At 36.8% G+C, this 26,702-nt stretch overlaps 1 protein-coding gene across 3 annotated transcripts in view; it reads left to right on the top strand.

Moving 5' to 3' along the window:
* The window catches only part of MYBPC1 (myosin binding protein C1), an 80,246-nt gene that overhangs the window by 37,645 nt on the left and 15,899 nt on the right, over positions 1-26,702 (top strand). For all 3 annotated transcript variants that reach the window (XM_054574636.1, XM_054574635.1, XM_054574634.1), the window contains exons 11-23: positions 2,038-2,204; positions 4,131-4,263; positions 5,414-5,538; positions 6,491-6,596; positions 7,583-7,749; positions 9,567-9,729; positions 10,686-10,792; positions 11,123-11,256; positions 16,575-16,734; positions 17,999-18,103; positions 18,884-19,072; positions 19,920-20,054; positions 24,091-24,258. In XM_054574636.1, the coding sequence (XP_054430611.1) occupies positions 2,038-2,204; positions 4,131-4,263; positions 5,414-5,538; positions 6,491-6,596; positions 7,583-7,749; positions 9,567-9,729; positions 10,686-10,792; positions 11,123-11,256; positions 16,575-16,734; positions 17,999-18,103; positions 18,884-19,072; positions 19,920-20,054; positions 24,091-24,258 (1,859 nt within the window). The remainder of the gene's footprint in view (positions 1-2,037; positions 2,205-4,130; positions 4,264-5,413; positions 5,539-6,490; positions 6,597-7,582; positions 7,750-9,566; positions 9,730-10,685; positions 10,793-11,122; positions 11,257-16,574; positions 16,735-17,998; positions 18,104-18,883; positions 19,073-19,919; positions 20,055-24,090; positions 24,259-26,702) is intronic.

Genomic DNA, 26,702 nt, shown 5'->3' with positions numbered 1-26,702 from the left:
TCTAATTCTTTTTGGCTGACATACAAATTTAAAACAATGTATTATGGCATAATATTACAGTTTAGGGACTTATATTGAGGCAGGAATGTGACAAAAATAAAGCATTAATAAAGTGGGTTGAAGAAACACCCACAAAAAATGTATACATATGTACATACATACACGTTTTAATTGCAATTTGCCAAGACTTCCTACAAAATATTTAAAGGATGTATTTGAAATTTAGACTACTTTCAGGCAGTACATTTAGTAGATATGGCAAATGATTACCAATATTCCAACTTCAGTACAGTTTTCTTAAGCATTTTAATTTCCCCATGTTAATAGAGGGTGTTGTTATTTCAGTGAAATGAAGATAATACCTGTGTCTTGAGTTTCTTCCTTTTTTAAAAACTGTATTAGGGTGATATTGGTGCACAGTTCCACATCATCTGTAGACTGCATTGTGTTCACTGCCTCAGGTCAAGTCTCTTTCCAGGGTCTTAGGTTTTTAAGAGGCACATTTTTCTAATGGTGTTGTCCAGTGCTTTCCATAAAGGTGGACCAGTGACCTCTCACTTCCTTTCACTTTCCAGATTAGTCTCAGCATCATCTGCCACTGGGCAAAAAAACTTACATAACAATGGAAAGTAGATATGCAGAAGTCATTTTTGCCTGGTCACTCTAAACTCTATGTTAATATTTATATTCTCCTTTCCCTCCCCATGGTTGCAATCCAGCATTTCCTCAAGAAACTGGAACAGGTATAATTCATGTGACAATGCAAACATATGTAATCCATGATTTGCTAACATGATAGCATGAATCTGTTTTCACAATGATGTTTAAGGTGTGTTGACCAGTTTTCCTGGAAAATTATGTCCAAACCAGCATTATTCACAGTAAGTAGACACTGTAAGATTTCCAAATTAACCTGATAAAAACAGTCAATTAAGCTTAAACAAAGTCAGGACTATATAGCCAGTGAAAGAAATCAATTTAAATTATATTTTGCATTTACACTAAGTATCTTTTCCTGAAGCGCTTATTCCTGAGTTTTTGTTTCATTTTTTGGTTTTAAAATAAGGGTAGACAAGTGTACTTTAAATCTGATATATACTTTTAGCTACATAGATTCTTTACATGTTCTGTATGTTCTTTAGTCAGTGATCAAAATTGTGGGTCATAATTTTGATAATTACGCTAGGAAGCTACTATCCCCTTGTTCATATATAACCGTTAACCATTTGCTTTAAAGTTAACATGTATATATTTATGACTATACCAAACCTGCTCCCTAAAAATTTCAAAATAGTACTTTAAAATAAAATTTAAAAAATGTTTGGCCTCACTCTCCTTTTCCCCTGACAATTTAGAAAAAATTCTTTTAAAAACATACGTGTCCACAAAAATCCTAATGAAAAACAAACCAACCAAAAACCAAAAAACCCCTTTGGGGTAATTTTAAATACTTTTGCATAAAAACAGCCAAAGATGATTAACGTACACATTTACTAATATAGTAAGAAACGTGCTATTTGCAAAATCCAAAGATGTGTGTCCTGTATGTGTACGGTCTCCATATTTAGATAGATAGACAGGGTGTGCACACCAGTGAAGTTAGAGAGAGAACCTTCTTCTTTCGTAGACCAATATTTAACACTTTCAGTTCTTAATCTACTTTTCAAAATTTTTTCAGCACCCATATGCCAAACGAAAACGGATCTTAAGTTCCTCAGAATCTCACCTTCTAGACTTTCAAGTTGACAATATGTAAAAATATCTCAGGCTAGTTCCCGATAGCCTCCACTCCCCTTCATGTTGTGCTTTTCACCAGAAAAGCGAGTGTTAATATAAGTGCACGCATCCGATCTTTAACTATCTGGAAGCTTCCCTGAGACTTCAAGCAAAGCCAATAGACTTGCTTCTCAGCTTAAGTGCTCAGACACTAAACAGAGCTTGCAACACTGAACCAAAAAATCCGTAGTCCCGAAACCTTCCTGGTCTTTGAGGGCCAGTGGGCGGCCGCTAAACTAGACAATGGTTCTCCCCGGTTAGGGAAGTGAAGCAGCAGGAGGAAGAACCCGAGATAGACGTGTGGGAGCTGCTGAAAAACGCGAACCCCAACGAGTATGAGAAGATCGCCTTCCAGTACGGTATCACCGACCTGCGCGGCATGCTCAAGCGGCTCAAGCGCATGCGCAGGGTGGAGAAGAAGAGCGCAGGTGAGTCCCCCGGAGGGCGTGGCCACGGGTCCGCGTCCCGTACCCGCGGAAGACTGGACCGTGAACCCCCCCCCCCCCACCGCCGCCGTCGGTGATCCGGTCTCTACGTCCCTGTCTTTGGGGTGGGATTGGCAGGATTTACGCTTCCCTTGGTTACCTTTGGCTTCAAGTGAAACATGTCACTGTGCCGCATAGCACTGGTGCGCAGGTAGCAGATAAGCTACTGAAGGTTTAAGGTAACAGAAGAATTACATTAAAGTACTACCACATAAGGCATATAATGGAATATTAAATATTCCTATTGTCACTGGTAATTTCTCAGTGACCCCTTTCTCCAGCCTCCCCATCTCCCTCACTATCGAATTCTTGACTCCTTTCTCTTTATTTTACCATCATATTCTTGCACCCATTTTGATGGGCCGCGGGAAATTCACTTCTCACACCCAATAAAGTTATCTAAATAACTTTAAATAAATAACTTTAAATAAATAACTTTAAAGTTATCTAAATAACTTTAAATAAAGTTTTGTGAAATAGCTATGTTGCTCCCTGGGGATCTAGAATAGATGCTGTTCATTGTGGTTTTAAATATCTCTTTAAAAAATACTTTAAGATGTTGACATTAAAAAAAGAAAGAAAGAAATACGTTTTAAATTGACTATTAGCTCTTGAAAGTTTCCTATACCTGCTCATTGTCAGTTATGGTTTTATGACACATCAGGTTGACACATCAATCCTATTAATGTTTTTGTTTGTTAATGTTCAAATAGATTTAAAGAATCTCACCATCTCGTTTTAAAAATCTGCCCTTTATTTCTAAGCCTCCTTGTAAGTTGGTTGAGAAATGGCCCCAGAGAAATATAGAAGTGGTTTGCCTCTCGGCTCTTCTCAGACTCCACTATCTCAGACTCCTGAAGTTTTATTTCTGAGAAGTGTACGAGACTGAGTCACAGACATGTGAATTCTAAGGCGTACAGCCCAACGACAGCTCTTTCCCCTACACAGTCTTTCTTATTCTTATCACTTAGTTCTGAATTGATGTCTTGAGGTATGTGATAGGTAACGTCTTTAAAGCTAGTATTTATTTTATCTTGTTAAAATATGAGGAGGGGAGCTTGTTTAAGCAGTAGTATAATAAAGGTGGAAGGATGGAAATGCAAGCATGGCAACTTCGTGAGGCATTCCATACATGTAGGTGTTTTATAAACTCTCTAAATGAGAATTATTATCTTTAAAATCAGAAAAAATATATAAAATTTAAAAAAGTTAACTATCTTTGTTTAGGACATTTCAAAGGCAATAATTTTAAAAACCACTATGTTGTATGAAATCCTGAGTGAGTGTGTGTGTGTGTGTGTGTGTGTGTGTGTGTGTGTGTGTGTGTATTCTTTAAATGTGCCACTATTTGGGCAAAGTGTCCATAATACAAAAGTATCTGATAAGTCTATTTCAATTAGTGAAAGGCATTCAATTTAATCTTATGAATCATTTAATTTATCTCATAAATTCTATGACTGAAAAAATTATCTGTAACATAGAAGACATACAAAGGTAATACCAGTAATCCTGACAGTAATTATGCTAGGAAGATAAGCATGTTCTTCAAATTTAATTTCATTTGGATGCTTTATATTATACATTCCCTGAAGGATTAGGCCAATCGTTTTTAAAGCCTCTTTGATAATTATTTTCTTCTGTTTCTCCCCAAAACATGTATATTCATTTTAAGTTTTTAAACCATTTTATTGAACATAAAACAACACAGAAGTCTAAAATATAAAGGATAATTTGGAAGATTTCTAGTTTTTTTATTCTCTGAGTCTCAATTTTTCATTTTGTTTTAGGTTCTCATACATATATTAACTATTTAAATTCATAGTAGATGTTAATGCACATTAACATAACTTTGTTTCTTCTCTCTACTAGCTTTTGCAAAAATTCTTGATCCTGCGTATCAGATTGATAAAGGAGGCAGGGTGAGGTTTGTTGTGGAACTGGCAGATCCAAAGTTGGAGGTGAAATGGTATAAAAATGGTCAAGAAATTCGACCCAGTACAAAGTAAGTGAGCTTTGCAAATAATCAGTGATGACTATAAAAAATTAAACAGTAATTTAACTTAATTTTCTATGAATAAAAGAACTTTTTAGTTAAACCTTTATAATGCAAAATCACATATAGAGAGTAAAAACTTGTTATGTGTTTTGGAATCATTAAAATTATAGCACTATATAAATTAATTCTTGTTTTATATTTTAATTTTATACAAACTATGTTAGGTGATTCTCAGTTATGGTTTTGTGTCACTATAGGTTATAAGTGATTATTTCAGAGTATCACCAAACTTTTCTCAATTTTTTAAAATAAAATTTTGAAAAATTTTGAAATACATATTTGATACACTGGCTGTAAGTCACACTGAAATTAGATAACTTTTGATTTTCCAGAGTAACATCTAAAGCCTGTGTTTTATTATTGCTTGGCTCTCTCCCAAGTGAAGAAGTAAGACTAATCTCTGACGCCTGATGGTATTGCTAGTCTATTATGATATTGCTTTACAGAGATCCATCTGAGCCTGAGAGATTTCAACTGCAATATATATCTTTAAGTTAACAGGAGCCATGTGAACATTTTTACAAGATTTTAATCATGTAAATCTGTCACTCTGTAGTACAATCAGGTGGCCTCCAATTTCTAAATGTGGTCATGCCTACAGAGTGACTTTGCAATGGTAATGTTTGTACCTGGTAAAAATCTCTTGAAGGTGGCTTGAATTTACCAAAAATGTAATTTTACTTGGTTATCTTTATCTAGAAAGTGTTCAGTGTTTTAGTCTTAAAATCTTCAATTGGAAAATTTTGCAAATGAAATCTTTTTCTGTAGCTTATTATAATGCCCTGATACACCCATCCATAATCCAAGTCACAAATAATTAAATTTTGCAAACTTCTTGGTTGTTCAGTTTTTTTATTCCAAATGCCCATGTTCTTTCTTGATGATGATAACTGTGATATGATAACACTAGTTCTTAAACTCATTTAAGAGAATATCATGTTCTATAAAATTACTGTCTATGTTAATGATTAAGTGACAGATCAAAATTAAATTCCTGTCTTTCAAGCATTGCCAAATTATAAGCCAAATTTTCTGGCAATAAAGAAAATAAAATCAAGTTAGTGGACTCTGTTTATCTTCTTCCTATTTAAAATAGATACATCTTTGAACATAAAGGATGTGAAAGAATCATGTTTATCAATAACTGTGCACTAACAGATGATTCGGAGTATTATGTGACAGCCGGTGATGAGAAATGCTCCACTGAGCTCTTCGTGAGAGGTAAAGTGAAATCCCTTACTGTAGTCATTAAGGGCTGAGGGCTGTCCATCTCCCAGGGGTCATAATTAAGATGAAAATAATGAGGTGAGCTCTTGGCGCCAGAACAGAGTTAGTAGCATCTCTAAAGATGGTTCACTCAGCAGGCTCAGTTGGCTCTGCATTGCACCTTAACGCTGGCAGTTAATCTGGATCCTAGGTTATCTTCAGGTTTGTTGAAGACTAGAAAAGCCAATGGGAACAACAACAAAAAACAACTGCTGGGTAAAACAGCCGGTAGGTTTTGACTCAAACAAGCGGTATTTTATAATACAAGTGTTCTAGCTCTAACTTCGGAAACCCAGTGAAGTCTACAAAACAATCCTCATCTCACGCGCTCCGCTGATCACAAATAGAGTTCTCTTGAAACTAGTTAAATAACTAAAGTGGCATCAGTGGTTGGCTCTGAGAATTCCAAAGACTATCATTTACAAAAACATTGTGAAAAGAGCCAGAGGATGTCAGTGAAGCCAGGCATTATTATTATTATTATTATTATTATTATTATTATTATTGTGTGTGAGGCCCATTGATTAATACAACTCTGTAATCTCCATCATCCATCTAGAACCAGAATCAAGGAGTTTTAGTCTTAAAGGTTCTTCTTCATTAGAAGTGTCTACAACCTGGTATCTTATTTGACTCCCTGCCCCCCATATGATATTTGATACATTTTGTCTGCTCTCTAAAACAATAATTTCTTTTATTTGAAAAGTTCTGGGAAAACTTCCCCAGGGTTGTCAGCTATTTATTTTGCCAAGAAAAGTCATAGAGTCCCCACTTCCTATCTACCACCATCTAACCATAGCTCTGTGATATAATACTTTCTTATTGTTGGTTTTTCATCTGTGAAGAAATTTGGGCAAGGCAGGTTTTGGACATTTAATGATCCTGACTCCCTCTTTTTTCACACTAGAACCTCCAATTATGGTGACCAAACAGCTGGAAGATACAAATGCTTACTGTGGGGAGAGAGTGGAATTAGAATGTGAGGTGTCTGAAGATGATGCCAATGTAAAATGGTAAATAGCTTTTCTGAGGTCTGTTCATTTTTAAAAGACACACACAAAAAGTACCTTCATAATTTGGATTAGAAGAAATTGGTTTTACAGATATGAAAAGAATCTCAATCTCATTTGTGTTCGTAGAAATGGTAATTAAAACCATACTAAGATACTGTGGGGTTTTTGTTGTTGTTGTTGTTTTTGTTTTTACCCATGGTACTGAAAAAGATCTGGAAATCTATACTGGTAAGGATGTAGGGCAGTAGGCACATACTAATAATAAATGGATGGCTCAAGTTTGCCCAGGTCTGTTTAACCCCAAAGTCCACAGATGCTCTTCACCTCTGTACCATGCTTTCTCTCACTATACCATGCTAACAACTTACATGGGAAAATATACTTTTTTTTCCATTTTATTCCTAGTTATTTTATTGTTATAGTACCTCAGAAAAATATTTTAGACTGAAAATCACAAATTACATTAAAAAATAAAAACCAATTTTTTTTCTGTCAGTGGGGAGTGTTTTCTCAAATTCTCTTTGAACCACTTCAAAATTAAAGACTAAAAGATTCTGAATCCTAAATTGAAGTGCTTTGTTGAGAAGTATAGTAAATTACACAGCTGGAATCTGTAGTAATTGGTATAGAGTAGGTTGTTCATTCTAATCTAGAGTCATAGCTCTCTTTAAAATGTATTAAAATGTTATTCTCACCAGTAGTACGTCAAAACCCCAAACATGCATAATACCCACTCTTAGCAAGTTCATCTGATTGATCTTGAGTGGAAAGAGGGGGTTTATGTTCTTTTAATGTAGTTTTCAGATAACATTTGTTATAATATTAATTCACTGATAGATCAATTTATCGATTCTTTAATTCAGTAAATAGTTCTTGAGTGTCTCCCAGACACTCTGCATAACACTGGGATATGGGAACAAGACCAATAAGGTCCATCTCCTGAAGGGTCATTTGTCAAAATTGTTTAATAATCTGTTTTAACCCAGGTTTAAGAATGGCGAGGAGATCATCCCTGGTCCAAAATCGAGATACAGAGTTAAAGTTGAGGGCAAAAAACACGTTCTGATCATAGAAGGGGCAACCAAGGCTGACAGTGCAGAGTATTCGGTAATGACAACAGGAGGACAGTCGTCCGCTAAGCTTTCTGTTGGCTGTAAGTGAGACTTCTTTGGATGTCTTCCATGTGGGCTTGCTCATGGCGTTGCATTTTTTAATCCAGTTTCAATCTATTTCATTTCTACTTGTGGCAATTTTAAATATGTAAAATTATATTCCATTTTAGCTGAGGGTCTATGTCATGTCAATTAGGGTCTCTGAGAAAAAGAGCCCATGGTTAAAAAATATTTTAATCCCCAAATCATATAAATAGATGGTAAATACTTAGATATGATATCAAATCTTTGTCACATTTGCTTAATTCATCAGTGACTTCCTATCTATTCATTAAATAAACACTCAAGATTCTGCAATTACATTTGGGGGTGAGAAGTTACTCAGCAGGCCTCAGCTGAGAACATTGTAAGAGCTAACTTGCTAATGTGCATCCGAGGCGTGAGAGAATTAATATATTTCCCCAAATGCCCACTATTTGTAGTCAGCTCTCAATGGCAGAGACTGTCCCTTTCAGTTAGCCATGAAAATTAAAATAGCAAACATCACAAAAACATTGATGATATACACAGAACAGAAATCCTGCTTCTTTACTTCCTTTCTGAGTCCAGTTGTGATTTATGTGGTCACCGAGTTATTCAGAAGTAATTTCAATATACTCCTATGTTTCATGGAATGTAGGCTATTTTAGTTTACTGTCAAAAAAGGGTTTTTTTCAATTTGCAAACAATTTTTAATAGTTTATTTTTATTGTATTTTCCCATTACCATTTATCCCCCTTATACTCTCTTCCACCTCCACCCTCCCTTACAATCGCCACACTGTTGTCTGTGTCCTTTTCTTTTAAAAGTATGTTTGGTTTTTTAGCTCTGGCTGGTGTGGTTCAATGGACTGAGCACAGGCCTGAGAACTAAAGGGTCACAGGTTCAATTCCCAGTCAGGGCATATGCCTGGGTTGTGGCCAGGTACCCAGTAGGGAGCGATCAAGAGACAGCCACACATTGATGTTTCTCTCCCTTTTTCTCCCTCCCTTCCCCTCTATCTAAAAATAAATACATTATGACACATTTTTAAAAATTTTTTTAATCATAGGCAGATCCTTATTTGATAGTTGTATCCCTTTAAAGCAATTACGTGATTTTCTGCCTCTAATACCATTAACAACTAAAACAATAAAGCAATTACAGTCAGTTCTGCTATAATGCAACACATGCAGTTTTAAAAATCACTGTGGTATCCAAAGTCATGCAATAAAAAGCAAAGGACTGATGAGAAAATAAGATGATGGGCACAACACTCAAAAATTTTGTCAGCAACACATTAAAAAAAATAATAATCTAACAAAAACCATTAGCATAGTTTTTACACATGTTAAATGGTTAATAAATAATACAACATATATGATACTTTACCTTTAAAAAGACCTGAGATTTGCTTATGGAAGTTGTGCCAGTGTGTGAACTATTGTGAGGTGGTGGACAGAGGTTATTTGAAATTGGATGGTTAGTGGTAGTCTCAGCTGTGCATGAGTGTAGCTCATATCACATGGGTCAATTGAGGTAGCTGGTAGATGTTTCAGGGGTGTGTGTATGTGTGTGTTGTGCAGTCCTACCTGCTCAGTTGAGCTGGATGCCATTTTCTGGATTCACCTAATCTTTGTCATGAATGAAATTGTATGTAATCAAACATAAAATTTGCGTTTTGCTTCAATTCGTCCCCTAGTATATCAGTTGCAGCAGAACAAATTCTCATTTTCGAAACAAGCATTAATAGCAACACTGACTGTACCATTATGAAATGACACCATCTTGGCCTGTCTCGATTGGGTCTGGCACTTATAAACATCTATTGTTTCTGTAGTGAAGCCTCTGAAGATATTAACACCTCTAACTGATGTGACTGTAAAGCTCGGAAAAGAAATCTGCTTGAAGTGTGAAATCTCTGAAAACGTAACAGGAAAATGGACTAAAAATGGGCTACCCGTTCAGGAGAGTGACCGTCTAAAGGTTGTGCACAAAGGAAGGTAAGCAAGCTAGGAGATCCCTAAGTGAGGACTGGTCCCCATCTCACTTTCCCCACTTCCTGAATTACGTATTTGTCAAGGATGTTTGAAGAACAGTCCTAGGGAAAGGATCTATTTCTGACTCATTGCTTTCAAATAGCAAGAGCATGTGATTTCTCTGTTGTACGTCATGTCCTACCTGTGATCTTGGATCTGCACTTTACAGCATGGTGCTTTGTCTATTCGAAACCCGCTGACTGATTCTTTCCTATCTAAACATGAGGTTAGAAGAATGATACTGAATTCTGGTTGAGGAACTGGTCAAACTGGATTAACTGTCCCTAACCAATAAGTGCCACATGACCTTTCCACAGTTTTGGCTGGGGTTCGGGGGCGGGGAGGTGCGGGGGAAGGAGGGGCGGGAATAATATGCTAGAATCTAGGAAAGATCTGGGCCATGAGTTTTCAAATTTGGATCCATGGATTCTAAAGAGACCATGAATGAACTTCAGGGGTTCTCATAAATCCTCTGAAATCGTAATTCTGTGCATATAAAAATACTTGCTTTTCTCTAGTGAGAAGGTCCATAGTGTCCATCAGATTTTCACTGGTTCATGACCTCAATAAAGTTAAGAAGTATTAATCTAAGATTTGGTATATAAACCAAAGTCAAGGTTATTCTTAATAATTTGAATCTTAAAGTATGACATCAGTGAGACATTTTCTTTCAACCTTTTCAATGCTATGATATAAAAAAATAAGACTCTTGCCTAATAAATAAGTTGTATTTGTAAAATTAATCCCATATAGTCTAAATTTAATATGGACCAATAAATAGGATAATTAAGATTCCACATTATTCTTTCTTTCCAGGCTGCATAATGCAAGTTAATCAGATAAAGTGTCTTCTCAGTTTGGGTCATATGCAATGTAAATCTTTGTAAAGTCTTAGAAATATGTTTTTCTTGTTCCCTTAGAATCCACAAATTAGTGATAGACAATGCTCTCATTGAGGATGAAGGTGATTATGTATTCACACCAGATGCCTACACTGTTACTTTGCCTGCCAAAGTTCATGTTATTGGTGAGTAGATAAAAGAAACCTTTGTAGAGTTCTGCTTTTTTATTTTTGGTTTTGCTTACCTTGGAATTGTAGCATATTCAAAACTATGTGATATTTAAATTAAAAATATATAACTGTTACTAATCCTAATCTAAATGTTAATCCCTAAGAAAACTTACAATGAGGTAGTTTTGCAGTGTGCCATGTACCATCTTCATTAACTCCTCTTGCTTTTTTTTTTTTTTTGCCACATAAAATACCGGTTACTGCCAATGTTTAGCACTAGCCAAGTACTAGCCCAGATACTCACATGGGAATGACTGATAACAAAGGCCATGTTCAATATTCCAGATCCTCCTAAAATCAACCTGGACGGTCTTGATGCTGACAACACAGTGACAGTAATCGCAGGAAACAAGCTTCGTCTTGAGATTCCCATCAGTGGAGAACCTCCTCCTAAAGTCATTTGGAGCAGAGCAGATAAGGTTTGTTATACACACACACATGCGCGCGCACACACACACGTGCACTGCCCACCCTACTTCCTGCCCTCCATTAGTCAGATGAAAGAAGGAGGCAAATAAATGTACAGGGATACAGCAACCATGTAATTATTTTGACGAAGAAAGATCACCAATTTTCAGGCAAATGTAATAATCATTCATTTACTTTTCATAGTTTTGACCACCTACTATGTGGCCAAAGATGTTTTTATGTGCAGTGAACAACCGTCCATCTTTCTTTCTAATCAATGTCAGGGAATGGGGTGGAAGAGGAAGAGACAATGAATTATTAAATAAATAGGCAGACATAATTATTTTGCATAGTATAATAATAAGTGCTATGAAGGTAAAAATAGGCTAATATGGTTAGCAAGTGACTGTGTGGTGAATGACAATAGCATCTCTGAATGACAACAAGAAACCAATTACATGAAGATCAAAAAAGAGAGATTTCCAGGTGAAGGCAACGCAAGTACAAAGGACAAGGAGAGAATGCGCTTGAAGTGTTGGAGGAGGAAAAGAGAGCTTGTGTGACTGAGGTGGAGTGAGAAAGAGCATAATGAGGTTGGAGTAGTAGACTAGTGCCAGCTCATATGTGACCCTATGGCTTCCTATATACAATGTTTTACAGTCAGCAAAACTACTCCATAAGACTCTATAATTATGAATACATGTCATTATCGATTTGCCAAAACCCACAGAATGCAACACCAAGAGTGAGCCCTAATGTAAACTATGTACTTGAAGTGATAATAATGTGTTAATGTAGGTTCATCAGTTATAACAAATGTACTGCTCTGAAATGGAATATCAATAGTGGGAGATGTTGTGCATATGTGGGGACAGGGGTTATATGAGAACTCTCTGTACTTTCGGTTCAATTTTGCAGTGAACCTAAATCTGTTCTAAAACTAATTTATTCATCATCATCATCATCATCATCATCAAAGAGTTGGAGAGTGTTTCCTCCTTTTCTATTTTCTGGAGCAAAAAAAAGATGTCATTGAGCTATGGACAACTTCAGACCCATATAAATACAATTCGAGTCACAAAAGAAGGGGTCAGAAAAATATTTAAAGAAGTAGTGGTCAAAATACTGTAAATAAAGAGACAAGGAGCTCAATAAAAGCCAAGCACAAAGAATATTAAGAAAACGACACCAAGACCCTACATAATTAAATTGCTCTCAACTTGTAAGAAAAAATCTTAAAAGTAGGCAGAGAAAAAAGCCACATTTAATATACAGGAGCAAAGGCAAGGCTGACATGAGATTTTTCTCAGGAAGCAAGGCAAGTAAGAATACAGTGGAGCAACATCTTTAAAGGAAAAAACTGTCCACCTAGAATTCTATACTCAGCATGAATACTTTTCAGAAAATGATTTTCACATATATAAAACCTGAAAGAAATCATCACCAGCAGACCTGCACTACAAGAAATGCTAAAAGAAGTCCTTAAGTGAGGAGGAAAATGATAACAGATGAAACATTTTCACAAAGGAAAAAGAACAACAAAAATGGTAACTGCATGGATAGATATGTAAGAGGTTTTTTAAATGTTTAAATTTCTTTAAAGATAATTGACTAAAAACATAATAACAATGCACTGTGTGGCTTATACCATAAGTGCAAATAAAATTTATTACAGTAAAAACATAGGGTCAAAGGGAGAGAAATGGAAGTAAGGACTAGGAAAGGTGAAATGGAAGTATGCTATTGTAAGTTTCTTTTGTTGGCTATACATGAAGTATTATATCAAGTAGAGGTAGGCTGTGAAAAATTAAGGATGTATACTATAAACCCTAAAGGAACTATTAAAATAAAAAAAGATTTATGCTAATAAGCCAACAAAGAACATAAAATGCAATCACAAAAACATTTAATTGATTCAAAAGAAAGCAGAAAAAGAAGCATGAAGAACAGATGGGACAAATAGAAAACAAGTGACAAGATATGGAATTACAAAAATAAATATATAAATTAGAGATTTCAATACTCTTCTTTCAATAGTTCATAGAACAAGAAGACAATTGTTAAGGATGTAGAAGATTTGAAGAATACTATCAACCATCTTGATCTAATTGACATTTATAGACACTCCATTGAACAAGCAGTATGGGCATTATTTTAATATGCACATGGGAAATTTACCAAGATAGAACATAAAAAATGTCTCAATAAATATTAAAGGATCCAAGTCATGCAAGGTATGTTCTCTGACTACAATGGAATTAATTAGAAAGCAATAACAGAAAGCTATCAGGAAAACTTCCAAATATTTGGAAACTAAGTAACATTTTTCTAAACAACTCACAGATTGAGGGAAATTAGAAAATATTTATGAACAAACCACATATCAGAATTTGTGAAATGCTACTAAATCAATACTGAATAGCCTTCTATCTATAAAAGAAATGGAATTTGTAGTTAAAAACTTGTCACAAAGAAAATCCCAAGTCTAGATGGCTTTATTGAAGAGTTCTACCAAACACTTAATGAGGAAATAATATCAATTCTACACAAACTCTTCCAGAAAATTGGAGAAGAGAGGAGTATTTCTCAACTCACTCTTGAAGGTCAGTGTTACTCTTATAGCAAAATCAGAAAAATATTACAAAAAGAGAAAACTATAAACCAGTATCACTCATGAACATAGATGAAAAATTCTAAACAAAATTTAGCAAATGGAATCCAATAATACATAAAAGTAATAATACATTATGACAAAGTAGAGCTTATCTCAAGGATGCAAAGTTTGGTTTAATATTTGAAAATCAATTAATATAATTTACCATATTAATAAACCAATAACTTAAAAGACACAAAAACATTTGACAAAATTCAACATCCTTTCCTAATTTCTCTCCGCAAACTAGGAATTGAAAGGAACTTCCTCAATATGGTAAAAGACATGCATGAAAATCTTACAACTATCATCCTACTTAATGCTGAAGATTGACTAATTTCCCCCTAAGATCAGGAACAAAAGAGAGATGTCCACTCTCACCGCTACTCCTCAACACTGTACTGATGGTTCTAGCCAGGACAGACAAGCAGGGGAAAGAAATAAAAGGCATCCATATTGGAAAGAAGTAGAACTGTATATATTTTCAGTTGACATAATTATAGATGTAGAAAATCCAATGTCACATACAAAATATTCACTGAAACAAATGCTTAGAGTAGGCTTATTTGTGATATCCAAAAGCTGAAACATTGCAAATATCCATCAAAAGGTGAATAAATAAGCAAATTGTAAAATATTCACACAATGGAATACTAGTCAGCAATAAAAAAGAATGAATCTCAAAATAATTATTCTAAGTGAAAGAAACTGGACAAAAAAAAGAGAGTACTTTTAAAAAGTCATTAAAAAAACTTTCAATGCCAAATGCTGTCAAGAATATGGAACAGTTAAACTCATGTATCCACCATTGGTGGGAATGCAGAATGGTATGCTCACTTTGGAAAATAGTTTTTTATAAAGTTAAATATGTACTCACCATATAACTCTATGATGCCATTTCTACATATTTACCCAAAAGAAACAAAGACATATGTCCACACACAAACCTTTATATAAATGTTTATAACAGCTTTATTTATAATTGTCAAAACATGGAAACAACCCAGAAGTCCAGTTGTATGAATATACAGTTTGTAAATACATAAACTAATTGCATATTAACTATACAATGGAATACTACTCAACAGTAAAAAAGAATGTACTAGTAATACATGCAGCAACCTGGATGATTCTAAGTAGCATCAAGCTAAGTGAGGAAGACAGATGCAAAAGGCTACACACTGTTTGATTCCATTTACATGGAATTCTGAAAAAGGGAAAACTATAGGGATACATAACAGACCAGGGATTATCAGGGATCAGAGTGTGGGGTGAGTGCATGACTGTCAGGGAACATGGGGACACTGCTGAAGGTGATGGAAATAATCTGCATATTGATTGTGGTTATGGTTATAGCAGTCACATAAATTTGTCAAAATTCATAGAACTGTATATCAAAAAAGTTTGAATATTACTTTATGTAAATTATAACACAACAACAAACAAAATAAAATATAGAAAACTGAAGAGGCCCTGGCTGGGGTGGCTCATTGAATTGATTGCACCAGCCTGCAATCCAAAGGGTCGCTGGTTTGATTCCCAGTCAGGGCACATGCCTGGGTTGCAGGCCAGGTCTCTAGTAGGGGACACGCAAGAGGCAACCACACATTGATGTTTCTCTCCTCTCTTCTTCCTTTCCCCTCTCTCTAAAAAAAATAAAATAAAATAAAAATTTTTTAAAAGAAAAAGAAAACTGAAGATGACAATGTAACACCACCTTAAATAAATATTTTTCTTTCCACATTAAAAAACAGCAGAACATGTTTTATAATCTTAAGATTAGAATTAGGCTAATATGGTAAAATTTTATTCTATTATAAGACAGAAAAATCAGAAAACTATTTCAGGCATTCTTACCGTCATCACAATATTTTGTTATTGAAGATTTATGAGTTCTAATCCAGAGACAAAAGAGAGTTAAAAATAATTAATGGCAAATTACTTAGATTACCTAAAGTTACCATGATCATCTGTCTCTGTTTTTCCTCTTTTGTATATTGGCTGTTCATTGTCATGTAGAAGATGTAACCTGGGAATCAGAAAAATGTAGTACTGTTTTAAATTCTGGTTTAAGAAAAAAGGAAGGAAAAAAGTGAAGGAGAAGAAGGGAAAGAAGGAGGATGAGAAGGAAAAGAAAAGAAACTATAATAGAAAGCTCAACCTCACTGTCTTTACTTTGGGAAAGAAATACTCATTCTTCCATCACCTATTGGAAGGGAAAAATCAATACTCAATAACTTGTATGAAAAATTGGCATTGCAGCAGTCCAACCTTTTCAATACTTTAAAATGTCAGAATAAGAAAATTTTAAAAATCATTATTTAGTTTGCAAAACAAATTTAACTATTTCTAATTTGATATGCAAAAAGACCTCTCTCCTAGAATAACACTGTGTACTCATATTTTTAGTTCTCTGACTTTTTCTTTGGAGAGTCAAATATTGGTGGGTTTTGGAGTCAAATCGCGGTTTTACCACTTCTTGGTCATGTGGCCATGGGTTACAGTTTTCTCATGTGTAAACTGGGATGATAATACCTTTGTCCTTGGAGTTGATGGAGGATTAAACTGAGAATGTGTATTTTAGGCATTGACACCATGTCCAGTTTAAGTTATAAAGCACTCTAGAATAGTCATCGTGTTGTGTAGGTCATGCCATTTTGTTTCTTCTCTCCTCAGGCTATTGTGGAGGGCAGTGGCCGGATAAGATCAGAATCTTACCCAGACAGCAGCAGTCTGATTATTGATGTAGCTGAAAGAGAAGACTCTGGTGTTTATAACATAAATCTGAAGAATGAAGCTGGAGAAGCGCACGCAAGCATCAAGGTTAAAGTTGTGGGTAAGTCTGCTGGATCAATAAACTTCTGAAATCAAGCTGACATGTCTAGATCATGAGTAGACTGTCAGCTATTGATTCTTTCGACTTTTCTGTATAGTCAACAAAGAGAAACATAACATAGTTATATTTTATAAATTGCTGTCTTTTTCTATTTTTGACACTTCTTTTCTTTTTTTCTCTTTTTCTTTCCTTTCTTTTTTTTGTTGCATGGAGGACATATTGTAGGAATGAGTAGCTGAAGCAGCCACTCTAGCTCTCCAAAGTCGTATTCCCTTACAGTGCCCTCTAAAGTTACTGAAATACAATTGCTAAGTAATTTCCCATGTTGTAGTCATTGTAGAGGAGTAAGCTCTGTCTTGGTACTTAGATGACCATCTAAGTGCATTTTTCCTAAGCCTGACACCAAGTGAAATGACTCTAGTGGGTTAGTGATAATCCAAGGTCTCGTGAACTCATGTCACTTTAGTTGTCCCTGAAACATATTTCAAGTTAACCAAAAACTAAGGTCACTTTGTCAGGCACTGAACTATATTTACAAGACATGGTAACTTGCCATTTTTGACTCGGTTTTTTACTGGTCAACATCATCAGTCTTCCAACTTATGTAACATTTACAATAATTAGTCCTTGATTCAGTTCTGCTGGAAATTCACTTTGTAGCTAAGAAACAAATTTTTAAAAAATCACATTTGACATTTAGTTCCTTAGTTACTATTTTCAAGGTAAAGAACAAGAGTCTTGGGTTCCATGTTCTTTAATGTGACACTGCTTTAAAGGATTTTTTTTTTTTGGCTTACCTTCTTTGCTCAGTTTTAAAAATGTATTGATTTTAGAGAGAGGGAAGAGAGGAGAGAGAGAGACAGACAGAAAGAAACATTGATTTGTTGTTCCACTTATTTATTTATTGGTTGATTATTTTTTTATTGCATATTTTATTGTTCCTCTATTACAGTTGTCCCAATTCTTCCCCCATTCATTGGCTGATTCTTGTATGTGCCCTGACCAGGGATTGAACCCGCAACCTTGGCATATGGGACAACACTCTAACCAACTGAGCTACCTGACCAGGGTGGTTCATCTTTTCTTATCTCCTGTGAAGCATGGGTTTTTACCCAAATTAGTTACTAAGTGCATTTCAGTAAACATGCAAAAGTACTCAGAAATAACATTGCTCCTGTCATTATCACCAAAAAAAGTGTTTTCCAAATGACATTTATCTTTGCATGTGCTCTTTCTTATTTTACTCTTTTTTTTCCCCCCACAGACATCCCTGATCCTCCGGTGGCACCGAATGTGACAGATGTGGGAGATGACTGGTGCATCATGAACTGGGAGCCTCCTGTCTATGATGGCGGGTCCCCAATCTTAGGTAACTGCGTGTTCGTCAGTCTGTGAAGTTGCCACTAGAGTTGGTATCCTCTATGCACATGTTAGTAAGAGTATATTTTAAAAAAAGGCATTTAGGAGAAAATTTATTATACTATCTTTATGTATCTAATCAAAGTGAAATACTGTATTTTGGGATGCTGTATAAGTACTCGAGGTTTTAATACCTCTGATGAATATTATCTGATTGCTCATTCTCTCTTGTGGTTGACATTTATATTCAACATAATAATGAATTATATTGAAATACTCTGAGGCTAACTTTACATCATTCTAGTCAGTATATGTCTAGTTCCATAGAATTACGTCTATGGAAAAATGTCTTCTAGAGTTAAATACTTAGAAGAATTCTACTTCCATGTGGAACAAAAACTTCTATTTACTAATTATGAAATTCACAAAATTGGTCATTTTCATTCATACATTTCTGGGATCCAGAGGTAAATCCATTGCTCAACTACACCTACTAGATAAGGGTATGACCTACATATCTGTGATCTATTTTTCTCTTTGCTTCTTAGTAAAATTTTAATTTTTTCTAGTCCTATTATTTTTATTTCTCCTGTGATGTTAATATTTATAGTCCCCATAATCTCTCTCAAACAACTGATGAAATAAAGTGCTTTAAAAATACATACATGCATGACTCTTTGACTTAGAATGCTGAGAGTATTGAAAAATTTAAGAATCCCTAATATCTGACAAAGTATAATTTTGGAGACCAAGGGAAAAAACCCAAGTTTCTATTTTATATCACCTTCAGGATACTTCATTGAGAGGAAAAAGAAACAAAGTTCCAGGTGGATGAGGTTGAATTTCGAGCTCTGCAAAGAAACAACTTTTGAGCCCAAAAAAATGATAGAAGGCGTGGCCTATGAGGTCCGTATCTTTGCGGTCAATGCCATCGGCATCTCCAAGCCCAGTATGCCCTCCAAGCCGTTTGTTCCGTTGGGTGAGTCAGAAGAGATGTGTCTTTGTCATGGGAATCGTTGTCCTAGATTATGACTGCTTCCTTCCAACTTCCAACTAGAGCAGACCGGGAAGCTTCCTAGAGTGGTGGGTGGGCAGGAGTCTGGATGTAGTAAAGAGTCAGTCTCTGCCTAAGAAATTCGGTAGAGTTGAATGTCTTCATGATATTGGCCCTTGAGTTCATTACCAGAATTCCAATGACAGCTGTGGGTAGTTCTGGTTCTTCTCCCCACTAAGAACATGTTGCTGAACACACTGACAGATGATCACTCTCCATTTGTCCTTTTGAAGCCATCACCCTGCACTTTGGTGTCAACCCAGTAACTAAAACAGATTGAGATTCAGTCAGCAAAGCACACTTGAAAATTAATCTTTGCTTTACAATCATATCTTAAGTGCTATCTATTGAACCACAAAGTCGGTTTAGAAAGACAAACAGAAGATAACAGGTCTTTGCTATTTTATGGTAGTGAAGTTGTTTTTTCAATAGAAAGATTTAGTATAAGAGTTTGTACTTTAAAATTAGAGAGTTATGGGAAATTTACTCTAGATCATAAGATCCCAAACTTTGACTTTTTCCAACTTCCTTGGGCCTCCCAGACTCCCACACGAAGCTCCCAAAGTGGAAGGAACGGGTGGCAGCATTTATAAATTACTCCATGTCCGGCAGATCTTTGCTTTACACACAGCATATGCTGAAGGAGTCTTCATTGAGTTTTATTAAGATGTGGGTCTTCTGTGTGTATCTTTTTTTGTATCCTAGCTCATTTTATTGCCATAACTCTGTAGTTAATAATTTCTGCTTTTTTCTATCTCTTTTATCCTTGAAGCTGTAACCAGCCCTCCTACACTTCTGGCTGTTGACTCTGTAACCGACACCACTGTCACGATGAAGTGGCGGCCCCCAGACCAGATTGGTGCAGCAGGTTTAGATGGCTATGTGCTAGAGTATTGCTTTGAAGGAAGTAAGTACAACTCGTTAAAATGAATATCATCATCACTAGGTGAGATATGATCCCTTTGTCTTTCGTTTCTCTCTCTTGGGAATTCATCTCCTTCCTACTAAAAATGACAGCAAGCCAAAGGTCATCCTTTAAGAAGGATAAAAAATGTAGCTCTTCTTTGATACTTGAGGCTAACACATTGAGATGTCAGAACCATCCTACGTAGGCTGCCCAATTGGACAGCACAAATTGATCTAAGACATAGGAGGAAGGGGGCACTGACAATACTTCAGGGACTTCCAGTTCTTGAATGGGTGGAATTAAATTGTTCCAAAGCAAAATAAAAGTCTAGTTAGCATGAAGCAAGTTGGAAATTTTAAACCCTATCCTGAGCAGAGGTCAGCTATCAAAAGGGCTGCCTGTTTTGGAGAATAAAGAGAAACTACATGTTTGGCTATCTGGCAATCATCCCCTGCCTTCATAAAGGGGAAGAAAGAAGAAGAAAAAGTAAGGACAACGTTTCAGTGTTTAAGGGAAACACCATTAAACACCACGTGGAGTAAGAAGTGGGTTCCACGTGTGGCAGTAACTTCTCTCAGGGGTTGGTTACATAAAAATTTAATCATTTACATTTTGGAGCAGAAGAGAAACAGGAAAACAATTGCTGATTAGTAGAAAAAGAGAGTGACTCAAGAAAATATGGGCTAGAGTGCCAGAGTGTACCTAAAACCAAAAACAAAATGAAAGTCACTGAAAGCCCTTTGTGTTTTTGATTTCCTACCTGTCATGATTTCAAAATGTGTAAATCAAACTGCCCCAGCTCTTGACTCGGGCTCCATTCTAAATGATGGTAGGTAAATCCCACATGCCTCCCACAGGGAAGCATGTTCATAGCTCCACAAATGATGAGCCAAAATGTAACCTCAAAGAAAATTCTCTGGACCCCAGACTTTAATATGGATATTACGTGAAGGAAAGAGAAACCACAGAGCACATTTGGGAAATCAGTAGTGTGAACACAAAGGTACTGCCCCTGGAGGAAAAACCTCAATAAAGAAGAAACTTCTTATGATGAGAAAGCTGCTGAGAAAGAAATCCCCATCCCCTGATTGGGGCACCTGTGGAAATGACCAGGGTTGGTCAGGAGGGAATAAGGGGGCGGGGCTTGGAGCATCCTGGTAACAACACTCAGTTCCCTTTACAGGCGCTGCGCTCACAGAGCACTATGCTTATCTTTCCAGGGCTTAGAAAGCCACTAACCAAAACCAGTGAGGGCATTATAAGAAAGTTCCCAGACTTATCCCAGCATGGGAGGGGGGCAGTGTCACTAAGGCAACAGGTAAATTCTTGAGCACTTCAGAATATGATTTATTCCCGTTCCATTCCCCTCCCCCAACCTTTTCAAAAATGTAGGAGCACTTCACTCTGTTATTTATATCTCCCAGCCAGCAGAATTTCCCAATCTTAGATGTATTGTGGCTGTTGACCACAAAACTTTTGTGTATGTATGAAACAGAGCAAATTCTTTACTCTTTTCTTTCTGATAGGTTTAAAAAGTAAGAAGATACAACAAAATGATACATGGCTGTCATTTTGATGTTACCCACCTTAGATAAAATACAACGAAGTGTATTTTACATGATTTTGTGTGTGGTCTGTGTAGATATATATGTATATACACATATACATATATACATGTACACAGTCATTATTATGTATATTTTTTGCCACATAACGTTTTGGACTTAGCTTTCTATGGAACGTGTATATCTTTCTTCTTGCAATCTTTTCTCACTTCCTTGATGTGGCTGATCTACTCTTCATTCTCTTTTAATGGCTGTTGTCCTCCAGACTAATTTTCTGTAGTGCTTAATGCTTTTCAATATGTCAGGTTTTATTCTGTAAGAGAACTCTTTCTTTTATAAGATGGTGTGTTGGTTTTGACTCTGCCTCTCTCTAGTTTTTGGGTTTGTTTTGTTTTTTCTTTAATGCCTGCAGCGTTTTACTCTTTGTTTTCTTCCTTCACTCTAGCTCCTTCTTCTCTTTGTTTCCCTCAGTTAAAGTGGTTCCAGTGTGAAGGGATCGGCATTTTTCTGTTCCCCTCTGATCTTGTTTCGTCTGTTTTCTCTTGAAATTTTCTTCTTTACTAGTTCTTTCCTCTTCCGTGCACGTATTCTGTCTCCTGATTTCACTTTCTCATCAACTGCCTCTTGACTATGAAAATACCAACACAGTAGCTCCCAAACCAACCATTGGCTTAAGATGTATCTCTTTTTCAAAGTCGTAAGTAATTTTTATTAGCCACATGCCCTCCCAGCCACCAGGACATTCTGGCTTCCTGCTCCTTCACCCTGCTACTCCTAGGAAAGTTGGAATAAGACCGAAGAGAAAGTTCCACAGGGGCCAGTGCAGTCCCAACTCCCCTGATACCCAGAAAGTCATCATCCCAAGCCATGGGATATGCCCATGACCACCCTGTGAGCGAGCAACATTTCCTCCACTCTTGTAGAATGCAAGGACCCACAGGCTCAATAGTTTTCTTGACCCAGAGCTTGTTGCCTGGCAACCAGGGGCTGCCTCCTCAGCTGCTGGGGCAGTTTCCATTTCCTTTGAGAACCAGAGCCCTGGTAAGACAGGGCTGGCTTTATTACGAGTGCCCTCACTGCCAGACCGATGCAAGAGCCCCACCCTGGGAGCACTCGTTCCCTGGGGACTCAGAGGACCCTCCCATCCTGGGGTGGCTGGGGAAGGAGGCAGGTGGACTGTTCCTCTGTGTGCTGCTCCCCTGTGGGGTCCAGGGCCTGCCCCTCCTTTCTCTTCAGGGTCTTGCTTGTTCTTCTCTACCTCTTGCTCCCACAGCTGGAGGTGTCCCAGCCTCCTTTCTCCTCCTCTTCTCTGTGGCAGGTGCCTCAGGACAAAAACCACAGTCTGAACAGAGCAGGCTGTGCCTCTCCTGAGGAATTCCCCCCCTTCTAACGTGTTTGGTTTCTTCCGTCACTGCTCTGAAGACAAATATCTTTGCATACTTTTGCATACTTTACTAACAGAGAATGCTGACTACTGATACAATATTCTTCTGGTGTGAAAGTGGGTGTCTTTAATTAATTTTAATGACGGATTCTCAAAGGTACATCAGCAAAACAGTCTGATGAAAATGGGGAGGCTGCGTATGATCTGTCAGGTAAAGTATTCTCTGAAAGCTCTCATGCTTTCTTACTCTATGATAAAGTTTCTGGGAATGTCCCATGACCGAGCATGAAGTACACCCACTCTCCATACACACAAAAGAAGTCCATAGAGATGGAGGGGGGCGAGGGGGAGCAGTAATTTAATATTGTGGGATCTAAGCCTTCTTTTTTTTTCTGTGGGCATAATGAATACAAACTTTTTGAAGCTGAAATATTTATTAGCCCTGGATGCTGAATTTAAATTCTCTTGATGTTGTAGATAAAGTTATGAAAAACTTTTTTAAAAAATCAGAATGTTTGATTAAGGTAAAAGAACTGTGCCAACTTCTTATAAGGAGGGCTCAGCTCCTGAGCTGTTTCCACTTTTGGTGGATATATGCTTATTTTCTTCATAAATGGGACCAGGGTCAGATTCCTTATGCTCATATTAGCATCTCAAGATAAAACAGAGAGATTACGTATCTGTAAAGGTCGATGTCTCTCATTCAGAACATTTTCCTGTTTTTCTGAACTTTAATGTATTTGGATGCCTAAATATCGTTGTTACATCCTTCATTATAAAACTGAATTGGAATAAAACTACTGCCAAATTCTTAGGGACAGTTACTATTATGCAGGAGACCCTAGTATCCTGAATAGAGTTTTTCAGAAATAGCAGGATCTGATTGTCCTTCTTCCTGTTATTTATGTTTAGCCAGTATAGGCCATTTTTTCATTTAAGTATGAAAAATGCCCACCCATGCATATCGTCTGAATCCAGGCCAAATGATTTAATTATGAGTAAAATACTTGTTTGGATTCAACTGTACCATTAGGATGATTTCTTTCACTAAACAACATTTGCCTTCTTTTTCTTTTGCGGATTTTAGCTGAGGAATGGATAGTCGCAAACACGGATCTGATTGACAAGACCAAGTTCACCATCACAGGTCTGCCCACAGACGCAAAGATCTTTGTGCGCGTGAAGGCTGTGAATGCAGCCGGTGCCAGTGAGCCCAAGTACTACTCTCAGCCCATTCTTGTGAAGGAGATCATAGGTAGGTGGCAATCCTTCCACAATTTCATCTCCTTTTCACATTACTTACTTTTATTTTTTAAACCCCTTTCTTCTCCCAACCTTCCTATTTCCTTGTCACTCCTTGAATATTGTATTAACACTTCCTGGGAGTTAAAAAGAACAAAACAGCTCTTTTCAGGCAGTAGGGAGGTCAGCCCAGGTTTTATAACTCGGTAGGAAGACCCGTTAGTTATCCTCATGGAGTTCCTCACCATTGACTTTGGTGGGGGAGGGGAGAGAGAGAGCAAGAGAGGATGCAGCAGGACAAAGAATTCCCACAGTAGCAACATGTCTCAGGTGGGTCTGCAAGGTCGAAGCTGTTGTCATAGACTATGAACACAGTGTTTGACATCTGTTCTGATGGTCCAGGAGCAGTGCTGTCTTAGCACAGATCAAGTCATTGCCACCAGACTGTTGGTCGTTCTTACCTTCCTCGTCACCATGCACTTGCCGTTAACATAAAAGAGCCAGTTTTGCCTTGGAGCGTTCTGGGTGTGGCATAGAAATTATTAAATGTTATGAAATCTTGGTGCTTGAGTACATATTTTCTTCTATACTCCGTGACAACGAAATGCAAAGTACTGAAGTATGATGGTTGTCTCTGGGAAGAGCCCTGGGGCCACTGAGTTAGGGGCTGAACTAGTCATTTTTTTCATGAAATTCCACCTTTACTTGAAAGAATGACTGTGTGACAATGTCTACTTAGATTTGGTCATCTGGCAGACATTTTCTAGAAAATGAATAGCATGAGACTGTCACTTCAAAGAAAACAATTTGTAGTATTTGTTGTCAGCATGTCAATGAAAAAAATGAGCTTTTAAGAAAACTTAGAATTTTGGAAAAATCGTATCCACCATCAACTTGACATCTCTTCCATGCCTAAAAACTTCTCTGATGAAATATGTATTCATATTAACATATGTTATTTTGTATTTATTGAATAATGTAATGTGTTCACATTTGGAAGATCTGCCATAATTCAGTGAAACAGTATTTTTCAAATGACCAATGCACGTTAAAAAAAATCATGCATAGGTAAAAGTTACATTCAAAATGCAAGATAGACCAATGGACTTTAATGTAACAGAATAGGAAAAGTTCACTGAAATGGTTTCAGATTCCACATTGCAGCTTTTAAGAAAATATAATGTATCATGTTTCAGTGTAGAAGCAAAGAGGAATATTCGCAATGGCCTGAAAAGTTTATTAAAATATATATTCTTCCTGTCTTTATGAAGGCAGATTTTCTTCATACTCTTCAACCCGTACAATAGATTGCAACAGATTGAAGACAGAAACAAATATGAGAGTCCAACTGTCTCCATTAAATCAGGCATTAAAGAGATTTGACAAACATAAAATAATGCCACTTGTATCACTAATTATTGTTAATGTAAAATATGGTGTTTCCATAAAAATGTTATTTATGTTATTATTTTTAAATGAATACCTAATTAAATATTCAAAATTTCTGTTTTATTTTTTCAAACTATAAGAGAGTTTATTTAGAAAGTCACAGAGGGAGAAGAAGTGAATCATCAAAGAACTGGACTCAGGAAACAGGTTACAGAGCAAAAGCTGGGCCTTGGGAGCGTAGGAGGGAGAGGCAAGGAAACCTGGGGATGAGGGCGGGGGCGGGGAAAGGCACAGGCGCGCTCCCTGGCAGAGCCACCCCCAATTTCTCCGTTTTAACTTATAAATTGGTAAATATTGATAGACATAGCCCATGTAAGCAAAAGTGTTTTGGGGGATCCTTGATAAGGTTTAGGTGGGTGATAGGGGGCTAACACCAAAAGTTTGAGAACTGCTGCTCCAGGGGAAAGAGCATTGGACAGGGGGTGGCCCTGGATATCTGGGTCTGGGTCCTGCTCTGCCACGGCCTATGGTGTGACTGCCGGAAGCCTTCGGGGAGCGAGTTAGGGGATGGAGGGAGGGATGGAAGAAAGCATGAAGCCTGCACATTTTTAGATTCTGGCGAGGGTCTGTGTGAGTTGAATCCTGTTTCCATTCTTGATCCTTCTGAGCCTTAATTTCTACATCTGCACAACAGAGATAATAACAGTATTTACCACATCAAGAGGTGTGAGAATTAAATAAGTTCATCCATGCTGTTTGCTTCACAGAGGGCTTGCCACATAATAAGCCCTAAATACGTGTTAGCTTTTATTATGATGATGGTTCAGTTTGCGGCAGAACCTTACACAGTCTTGCCTTCCTTGTATTTAAAGTTAGGGAGTAAGAGGAACTTCAGGTTCTCTTTCAATCCCAACATTTGGTCCTCGTCATTGTCATCACCATCATCATCATCATCATCTCTCAAAGTGTATTGAGCACTCACTATTCTTGACCATTACGCTAAATACCTTACATGAATAACATTGTTTAATCCTCACAACAGTCCTATAAGGTAGATGCTGGTATCAT

Source organism: Pteronotus mesoamericanus, unplaced genomic scaffold (assembly GCF_021234165.1).
Source record: "Pteronotus mesoamericanus isolate MK-2021 breed Mesoamerican mustached bat unplaced genomic scaffold, CSHL_Meso_final contig_263, whole genome shotgun sequence".
Classification (NCBI taxonomy): Eukaryota; Metazoa; Chordata; class Mammalia; order Chiroptera; family Mormoopidae; genus Pteronotus; species Pteronotus mesoamericanus.
Note: the sequence above shows the minus strand (reverse complement) of the source record. Positions and strands in the feature narration are given on the sequence as shown.